This window comes from Rhincodon typus, chromosome 33 (assembly GCF_021869965.1).
Source record: "Rhincodon typus isolate 14 chromosome 33, sRhiTyp1.1, whole genome shotgun sequence".
NCBI lineage: Eukaryota > Metazoa > Chordata > Chondrichthyes > Orectolobiformes > Rhincodontidae > Rhincodon > Rhincodon typus.
This window is the reverse complement of record NC_063364.1, coordinates 27,275,990-27,286,261: the sequence shown is the minus strand read 5'-3', so window position 1 is coordinate 27,286,261 and position 10,272 is coordinate 27,275,990. Positions and strand designations below refer to the sequence as shown.

General features: G+C 42.6%; 1 protein-coding gene across 1 annotated transcript in view; it reads left to right on the top strand.

Moving 5' to 3' along the window:
* LOC125486777 (A-kinase anchor protein 13-like) overlaps positions 1–10,272 on the top strand; it is a 121,206-nt gene that overhangs the window by 107,975 nt on the left and 2,959 nt on the right. Inside the window, exons 3-5 of the mRNA XM_048615750.1 lie at positions 3,592–3,974; positions 6,405–6,458; positions 9,174–9,236. Coding sequence (XP_048471707.1) covers positions 3,592–3,974; positions 6,405–6,458; positions 9,174–9,236 — 500 coding nt within the window. The remainder of the gene's footprint in view (positions 1–3,591; positions 3,975–6,404; positions 6,459–9,173; positions 9,237–10,272) is intronic.

Here is a 10,272-nt window from a genome sequence, read left to right as displayed (position 1 = left end):
CTGGACCCTTTTCTGAAGAAGGGTCCAGACCCGAAACGTCAGCTTTCCTGCTCCTCTGATGCTGCCTGGCCTGCTGTGTTCATCCAGCTCTACACCTTGTTATCTCAGGTTCTCCAGCATCGGCAGTTTCTACTATCTCAAACTTTTTAGAGTTGAGTTAAGTTGAGTGATATTTTGTGTCCCTATATATCTGCGCACATTGTATAGTGCCTGAAACTCTGGGTGTAACTTTTTCCAACAGCTGTGTCAGTCAGTGCCACCCATCAGTCACACAGGCATTTCTTTGGCTGTTCCTCAGCAAGATTTGAGCCCCTCATAGTCACTTTCATTGGAGAAAAAGTTATTTTCCAGCAGCCTCCCCACCCCCGCAACCCCCAGTTCCTCTTTAATTTTCTCCTTTCCTTACTATTCCACTGGCACTATCAGAACTTGCCATTATGGTCACACTCAAATCTAAATGTGGAGTATTGGAACCTGGAGGATGTCACAATTGAGTCTGATTCTGGTTCTTGCAATCCATGTACATTTTCCTGGAAAAGTTAGTAATTGGTAACTAGGAGTCTTCAGCTACATTTTTCTGCTTTCAGAGCAATTGAAGCTCATCCAACTTCTGCTCTGCCTGCATTAGGCTACGTCACTGAGTCCTTTTGACTCAACTACCTCTTGACTTGCCTATTGCAAGGCAGTCCTGGCTAGCGTTTCACGTTCTCCCATTACTAAACTTGAAAATCACTCTGCTTCCTGTATCTTAGCTTGCTCAAAGCTCTGTTCTTTCCTGTGCCTGCTGCTCTACATCAATTCCTGGTCAAGCATAGCCTTACTTTAAAAATTCTCATCCCCTTATTTTGTATCCCACTGTGTTCTCATCCCTCCCTGTCTCTGTAATTTCATGTAGCCTCTCGACCTTCCAAAATGAATGCTTTCATCTATTTCTGGCCTCCTTTTAGCATCCTGGATTTCAGTTTCTGCATTGGAAGTGGCCCACCTTCACTTGCCCTGGCCCCAAGCTCCAGCTGTACCCCTCCCCCACTTTTCCTTGTCATCCTCCTTAAGATGCTCCTTAAATCCCACCTCTTTAACCAAGCTTTCGGTCATCCGACCTTCTATCTCCTTGTGTCACCCAGAGTCATATTTTGATTTAGAATGTTCCCATTGGGCTTATAAGCTTCCTAATTAGACCACAGCTGGGATACTGCAAAGAATTTTGGGCCTCTTGTTGAACAATCAATATACTGGCATTGGAGGTAGTCCAGAGAAAGTTCCCTAGTCTGATCCTCCAAATAGAGGGGCTCTGTCCTATGAGGAGGGGTTGAGTAGATTGGGCTAATTGGAGTTGAACTCACTGGAGTTTAAAAGAATGAGAGGCAACCTTATTGAAATAAGCAAGATTCTTAGGGGATTTGACAGGGTAAAAGCTGAAAGGTTCTTTCTCCTTGTGACAGAGTTTAGGGCCAGAGAGTATAATCACAGGGTAAGGGGTCATACAATTAGGACAAATTGTATGGAGGAATTTCTTCTAGGGGTAGTGAATCTGTGAAATTCTTTACTGCAGACAGCTGTCAAGACTGGATCATAAATATATTCAAGGCTGAGATAGGCAGATTTTTAATCAATAACAGAATTGAGAGTTATGAGGAAAAGGCAAGAAAGTGGAAATGACAATTATCAGGTCAGCCATGATCTCATTGACTGGAAAAGCAGACTTGATGGGCTGAATGGCAACCATCTGCATCTTATGGTCATATGGAACCACCTTGGGATGTTTTATTACACATTTACAGCACAACAGCAAGTTTTTGTCAGCACTACTTAATCTCTCACCCATTCCTCCAGCAGCAGTGAGCAATTTAACTGTCCCCATTCTCATTGTATTAAGCTTTGGGGTGCTGGTAAATGTAGTGGAAATGTTCTGGATTGATGCTTCACAGCACATCCCCCTAAAAAATAATAAGCCATAGCTTATTGAGCCTTCAAACTCACTTGCTTGGGGTTCATTCAGATTTCTTCAGGTTTTTGCTTTACAAAAGCTGGCAGTACAAGGTATAGGCAAGACAGTCCAACACTCGTGAGGTCAGTCTAAAACCGGGCAAAGTAATCAAAACCATATCATATGCCTGGGTGCAGAACAATCTTGCATCTGTTGTAGTTAGGTAGCACTGTAAAGTTAATGAATCAGACCTTTATTTAGGGTGAGATTTTGCAAACATTTTGTTCGCTTGGATGAGGCTGTAATGTTAGAATCTTGGGAATATATATAGGATAGTTGTTTTTCCATTTGACATAGTATCATTGGCTTGACCCCCACACAATTTCACTGACATGAGCCATTGAGCATGCAATGTGTCCTCCTACTGGCATGAAGTAGGAAAATGAGAGGTTACTGTAGCAAAACCACCAAAGGAGCCAAGAGGTGGCAAGCAACTTTCTAAGGGATGGGGAGCCCCCGATATGGAAAAAAGAAAGCTCTTCTGAGATCATTTACATCCATGGGAGTTCCTTTTATATCTCAGTTTGAAATTCTGAACCTCTCGTCACGTAGCACTACTGCAATAAGACACTAAAGCATCACCCTTGAATGTGCTAAAATTCTTTGTATCTTAGAGTATGTAAGTGGACTTGATATTTGGAGAGGCTTTTAGTGGATTGTGAGGAATGTAGACCTGTATACTGCTATCAAGGGCAGGAGTTCAACTGATATCCTTGCATTTTCTGTGATCTAGGAACACTGAAGCAGAACCTAGTGCTGGGGTGACTAAGATAAGCAATGACCAGTGATCTGTTTTGAAATCCTTCTGCAGTTGTGCTCAGTTCCCCCACCATACGACATGTGTCCCAATTCAACCAGTAAAGTGTGGCAAATACCTTGTGTGATGATACTATGGCTTTAAGAGATGTATTTTGTCCTGAGTTTTGGTTTGAAGAGAGGTTTTAAGATAAAGGTGATGAGCTGTCTACTTGAATCCAATAAACAGCTTGTGAGGCCATGATTTTTTTTAAGTTGGAACAATAGAAGCAGCCTGAATGGATGGGGTCAGACTCCCAGAGAGTTGAGTTTTTTTACTGGCAGTTGCTGCTGGGGTCCTGAAGCTGTGTTTGGAAGCTGCAGTACATGTCTCCCTGTGATTCACTCGCTCGCTATCACACTCTCGCTGTCTCACACTCATAATCTCTTGCACTCTGTTTTCTCTTGATGTCTTTCCTCGTGGACTGGAGAATTGCCTGTCAAACAGTCTATTTAACTGAATTTGCCTTTGCCAAGTATGCGTTTATGAGATGTTACTATATTGGAACAGTTACCGTTTAGTAGTTGAGTAATCTATTATTCTGTTAAGTTTTCCAATAGAGTTGTTATTCCAATTTTTTCTTTCTTTTGTTGTATTTTAACTATAGTGTATGAGTAAAGTTGTATTGTGTTTCAAGATTGGTAGTTTGACCAATCAAATCGCATCCAAAATGCAACACCTGTTGCTTGCCTTTAAGGTAAGAAAAAGTTAGGGTCTTGGCTATCTTCTTCTTATAATTTAAGAGGGTTTGGTCTGGCCCATAACACTTGCTGTTGTTAAAAATCTGTATTTTATTTCTGTATTTCAGCTTGTAGGTAGAGAGAACATAGAGTATGAAATTAGTGGTGTAACAACAAGTAGTTCGACTGTTGGGCAATCTGAGTCGTCTGAGCTGACTACAGCCCTTGACAGTGATGTGTTCCTGCCCCCTGACGCTATCTTGGAAGTGAAAGACGATCATGACAGACAGAGTCTTTCGAGCACCGAGCAGATGGACAGCAGAGGGTCAGCTGGGCAAGATAACGGCTGCACTGTAGTCTGTGAAGCTGAAGAGGAGAAGGACAGCGTTGCTGATGTGCCCACACGAGCCTCCATCTTCAGACCAGCAATCAGGCCACTGTCGCCCTTCAGGCGACATAGCTGGGGACCCGGGAAGAATACAGGCAGCGAAACTGAGATCAATCAGCGAAGGTAAGATGGGAAAAAGATGGACGTGACTGGAGGGTTGAGGCGCAGAAGCTCTGTGGCACTCATTACATTCAATTATTTTTCTATTCACTCTGTTCAATTATGGAGCAGTTTAGTGCCACTTTATAACAATAGATGTTATGATGAATAGATATTAATGCACTGTTAAGAAGAATGGGTTAATTAATCTACAATGAAGAGTACGCTATGCATTTTGTAACCAAAGTATTTAAGCAATGCAACATTTAATTTTTTAAAAAGCGGTTATATTCCTCAACCTTGTTCAAGCAACTTTCTTTGCTTCGATATTTTTTCTGTTTTCGTGGCCTTGGAGAAGGAGGTAAAGAAGCATAAACTGCAGTTACCAGGCAAATGATTTAATCCGTAAACATCAAGGTAATGGTGGAAAGAGGTTGCATTGTCCATGGGATTAAGCAGAGTGAATTTCCATCTTGCTATTTGTCTCAAATTAAAATGGTTCTTGTTTTTCTGTGAACATATGAGTTTGAGAGATCAAAAAAATCCTGAAACTCTCACCTGTGGTCATTGGGTTGTACGCACAATGTCTACGTAACTTGAAGCAAGTGCATGCTTGAAGGGCTCAATCACAAGACCAAGCTGGAAGGAACAATTGAATTTTAATGGAGTTGTTTTCATTGGAGCAGAGGAGATTGAGGTGGGACATGATTGAGATGTGTAAAATTGAGGGGCATTGACAGAGTAAACAGCAAGAACATTTCCTCTTGACAAAGGGATCGATGATTACGAGCCATAGACTTAATGTAAGGAACAGGAGGTTTAGAGGGGATGTGAAGAAGGGGTGATGTGAGGGTGGTGGAAAGCTGGAACTCACTGCCTGTGAGAATGATAGAGACAAAAAACTTCTTACCATTTGAAGAAGTATTTTGATGTACACTTGTGATGCCGAGGCGTACAAGGCTATGGGCCAAGAGCTGGAAAATGTGATTAGTTAGGTGGTTGTTTCTGAATGATGCAGACTCAATGGGCTGAAGGGCCTGTTTCTGTGCTGTAGCCCTCTTTGATTGCATGACTTGACCGTGATTACAACAGTCACAGAGCTACAGCTGTGAATTAATGGTACAGCATCACAACAGATACCATCCCTGGCTCGTGCTTGACTGAGCTATCATCAGCATGGCCTGAGAGCTTGTATATTAACAATGATTGAACAGGCTGGGGGAAGAAGAATGGGAAAAATGAAGACTAAGGATTGACCTGATATTGTTAATTGTGAAGGGGTATGTGACACAGACCTGAATGAGATTTTTCTGTGTTTAGGAGATTAAAACTGGGAGCACAGTCCTTTCAGTAGCTTCATAGCACTGGAGACCAAATGGAGGTTCCCCACCTGAGCTTGCTGGGAGACGAACTGGAGGCAGCTATTTTCCCAGAGGCTCCTTCCAAGCTCACCATCCAATTATGGATATCCCGGTTGCAGGACTGGCATCTCCAGAGCCTCCGCAGCCCCAGAGGGAAGAGGGTGCTCCTCAGGCTGGTAGGAAAATGTGGGGGCATCAAAAAATACAACCCCTCCTGCCCACACCATGAAAGGGTGAATACAATTATATATTTTACAGGGGAAACCAAGTGACCGGGCTCCTGCAGTTGAAGAGGAAGTCTAGCTGGCTGCAATGGGTGCCTTCCTTAGTGTAGAGTGCAGCCTCACTGGTGGGTGAAAGCTCCGATGGACCCCAGACAGTCCCCGGCAGCTACCTTCATCCAGGGAAGTGCTGGTGAATTAAATCTGCATTAGACCGCCCATCACAATCTACGTGCTGACTGGTGGTCCCCTGGAAGCAGGAATGTGTCAGTGAACTGTCCCTGCTATTTTACCAACCGTCTCTCACCACCCCACCCCAACCCCATTCGCACCATTCCCAGGGCTGGGAAGATCCTGCCATCAAACTTATGAATCTAAGACAGTCACTGAAAGTCCAATAAAGTTTTCAGGCGAGTGATTGGAACATAAAACTCACTATCACCGGCTACCACACAGAGTAGTTCAGGGATGAGCATAGATGCAGTTACAAGGAAGCCAGGTGAGTGCACATGAATGAGGACAAGGCAGTGTGTTGGTAGTGGGATGGATTACAGTGCGGTGGAGGTTTGAGTGGAGCATCGGCACAGGCACAAATGTGTCAAACCAAATGGTCTGTCTCTGTACCATGAAGAGTCAGGTCTTAGTACATGAAAAAAGGGGGTGGTTTTAATTGCAGTGTTCTTTAGATTTGGGCTTCAAATAGATTGAATTTGCACCTTGTGTGAGTTTTGCCCCTTGCTATTATTCGTTGTTTTGCATTCTTGATTTCTCCACTTTTCATTCTTCTGATCATTTCATCATTTATTCTTTGAGGCATCGATCGTTTCATTTCTTTGCTGAGTGATTGTTCATCTTCATTGATTTGTTTTCAGTTCTGTGAGAATGCATGGTGACATGGTAAAGCGGCCACCAATTCACAGAAGAAGGTAAAAATGAAGCAAGACTAACTGTTTTAACCGGTGAAAATGAATATTAATCTTCTGTTTTTTTTTCACACGAGCTTGAGTGTTTGGCTGCACCTCCAGTGTTCAGTTGGAAAACAGACTTCTTTTGCAAATTCTATTTCACCAAAGCCTGCTCAGTGATACTATTATTTGACTGACCAAAAGTTGATTTTTTTAAATAAAATTAATTCTTCACCAAAGCCTTGGGGGAACCTAAGGGGAAGTGGCAATAGACAGGTAATAGTTGACTGTAACAGGGGTCTCAGGCCTGGTCCATGTCGTTGGTTCATGCAGGAAGGTCCCTGTTAACATTTCTGCTTTGTGCTAAGTGAGCTGTTGGCAGCCATGATCACAGGTGAACCTAGCCATGTTCCTGGGCCCAAAATGGGGGCCCTGCCTGGCCTAGGATTCAGATGTGGACATCTGATGAATAAGAATCAGGTCAGCATTTACTATGGTGTACTGTTTCCTGTAGAAATGAGGTGGGTTTCTTAGCCTTGAGCCCTGTACCCTAGAATCTCTGAGGTCAGCTGAGGTCCAGGTTTCAGTGTAATAAGAATTTGTATGTATCAGCACAGGGTTTATTAATCAAGCACAGGGTTATTCTTTGCAAATACATTGCTAGCATTCTTAACAGCTGTTAACACTGTTGCTTCTGTTTCCCATCTAATTACTTCTAAAACTAAGACTTTATGATACCTTCACTACTTAACAAAAAAATACACTTGAAGGGATATGCAATGACACCATTTTTAATTCCTGGCTTACATAGGAATATAGAAATCAATATTTTCACTGTGGCTAAAGTCATTGATGATGATCAACATGTGACACTTTTATGCCTTGCCACCCTGTAAAGTTTAAAAATGCCCACTGGTATAATATGACCAGAAAGCTCACTGAGCCACTGAATGTTCATATTTTGGCTACAAGAGAAGATCAGGCACTGGAACCCTGAGACCAGTAACAAGACTTTGACTCCCTAAGATGTTCTAAAGGAAGGTTATTGTTAAACTGAAGAGGGTGCAGAAAATATTTAAAGGATGTTACCAGGACTAGAGGGTTTGATTTACAAAGAGAGGCTGGATAGGCTGGGACTTACTTCCCCTGTAACATAGGAGGTTGAGAAGTGACCTTTATAGAGGTTTATAAAATCATGAGGGGCATAGCTATGGTAATTAGTAAAGGTCTTTACCCTCGAGTAGAGGAGTTCAAAATGAGGGGGAATAGTCTTGAGGTGAGAGGAGAAAGATTTAAGAAGGACCTGAGGGGCAACATTTTCACACAGAGGGTGGTTCATGTGTGGAATGAACTGCCAGGAAGTGGGAGCTGCAGGTACAGTTATAACATTTAAAAGACATTTGGACGGGTATGATGATAGGAAAGGTTTAGAGGGATATGGGTCAAACGCGGGCAAATGGGATTAAGTTGGGAAACCTGGTTGGCATGGACATGTTGGACCGAAGGGTCTGTTTCCGTGCTGTATAACTCTGACTCTGAATATTTTGGAGTGCTTTCTACTTGCTTAGCTGAGTGCGGCTCCCATAACATTTAAGAAGCTCAACACCATCTAGAACAAAGCAGCTCATTTGTTTGACAAGCCAACCCCTACTTTTCACTCTGTTCGCCACCGATACGCAACAGCAGCAGTTGGTACCATCTACAAGATGCGCTGCAGCAACTCATCCAGGATCCTTTAACAGCACCTTCCAAACCAATGACCTCTCCCGCCCAGCAGGGCAAGGGCAGCAGATGCATGGGAACACCCGACAACCTGCAGGCTCCCCTCCAAGTCACACACCATCCTGACTCAGAACTATATCCGTGTTGCTTCAGTGTCACTAGGTCAATATCCTGGAACTCCCTCCCTTGCAGCACTAAACTTCATGGACTGCAGCAGTTCAAGAGGGCACTCATGACCACTTCCCTGCGGACAATTCGGAATGGGCAGTAAAGGTTGGCTTTGCTAGTGATATGAATAAAGTAGTGATATCTACGTGCCGTAAATTATTTGTAAAGGAAATCCTTTGGATTCTGCCTTCCAAATTTGGAGAAATCTAACCATGTAATGTAACTAAGGAAATGGCGCAGTAATACAGTGACTATGATACTGAAATAGAGATACAGAGGTTAGTTCCAGTTCCATCATAACAAATTTGTGGATTTACACTGGAAGAGAACGATGATTTGTTAATAAACCAGCGAACTCATTACTTCACCCTGATCTGATTTACACTGACTCCAATCTTCGATTTAGTCATTCGGTTAGGTATGAAACCAAGTGTCTGCCATATACATAGAAGACACTTTTTTTTAAAATTACTAGACTTGTCACAGCATTAACAGCTACTTGCAGTCTAAATGGTTGTAGATCTGTCAGTGGCATCAATGTGGGAGCAATGTGGAAAAATGGATTTATACCCACTATGCACTCTGCTTCAGTGCAACTTATTAAGGAGCATCTTCCTTGGAAAATCAAGTGGCAAAGAACATATAATCTGACAAGCTTTATTTTTAAACCAATGTGTATCATTTGAAAATTGGACAACTCATGTGGTACACAAACACCTAACAATTTCTCTCGAATGTAACCTCATAGTGTTATTGCATTGAAACTTCTGAAATTTTCTTCTCATCTTCTCTTTGCTATGTAATCATTTCCTTCCTTGTTCTGACCCTTTCTCCCCTTACCTCTAGCATGAGTTGGTGTCCCTCTGAGAAGCAATGCCCTGTCATGGAATCTGACATTAGTTACCGAAGGTATGGATTATGAGATAATATTGAATGAAGGCCAGGTGGTTTCATATCTGTGTTTTCAGTTTGATGAGATGGGACATATTGCATAGAGACAGACCAACTGCATCTCAAGCTGACAGTTGTGTTTAAATAAAGCTGCAAACGCTGGACACCCAAAGTATGAAGAGAACGTTCAGGAAATGCATAACAGTTTAGCAATTCATATTATTTGAAATAGATTTTGCACACAGTTACAGTTGACAGAATTGTCATTTTAGTTTATTTGTAGCTTCTGGTTTTGTCTGAATGTGTTTAAGGGGCCTGTGTGACATTCCCCAAGAATGGTGTGATGGGATTTTGAGAGGTCAGCACAGAGGGACTTGCAGCAAAGCTTTGCTCTCAGAGAAGGTATACCATGTTTGAGTCTCTTCCAGTGGGAAAGGTGGTATTTAGAATGGAAGATAGAGAAACCCACCCCCTCCTGCTCTTGGGTGACCCCTGGTGCCTGCTGCAAGTATTGCTGGTAGCCTGGCAGGAGCTTCCTGATTCAGATTTTTGGCTACAGTGAGGGAAGTCCAGGTGATCTGTGAAGAAAGAAAAATATGTAGATGACCTATCATAACCACAACTCTAATGCTGTCTCCCTGCAAAGCAAAGATGCCCATAACAATGTGTAAGAAACCAAAAACACACAGGTCGGGAGTCTTCTGGAGACTTTGAACCAAACCCAAGAAGTTTATCAAGTAAAATCGCATGTGTCCACAGTCACTGCCATCGTTTTGGTGTTCCTGTCAAAGCATTGCATTCACCAGCAGTAACCTGGTATTGAGGGGGTGGGGAAAGAATGGTGTTGTTTGCATGGAATGGGAACAACATACAGATCATTAACTAACTAGTTTGCCTTGAGAGCTTCTGTATGCATGGCTTCTCTTGTCTTTCAGATGCTTGCTGCCTAGTAGACGAACAGTCAGCCTTCATACTTACTCAACTGGTCTGAAAATTGACGTATTTTATCTGTTTGTGCAACTTCTTCTTTCAAAGTTTGAAGCACATTTAGCTA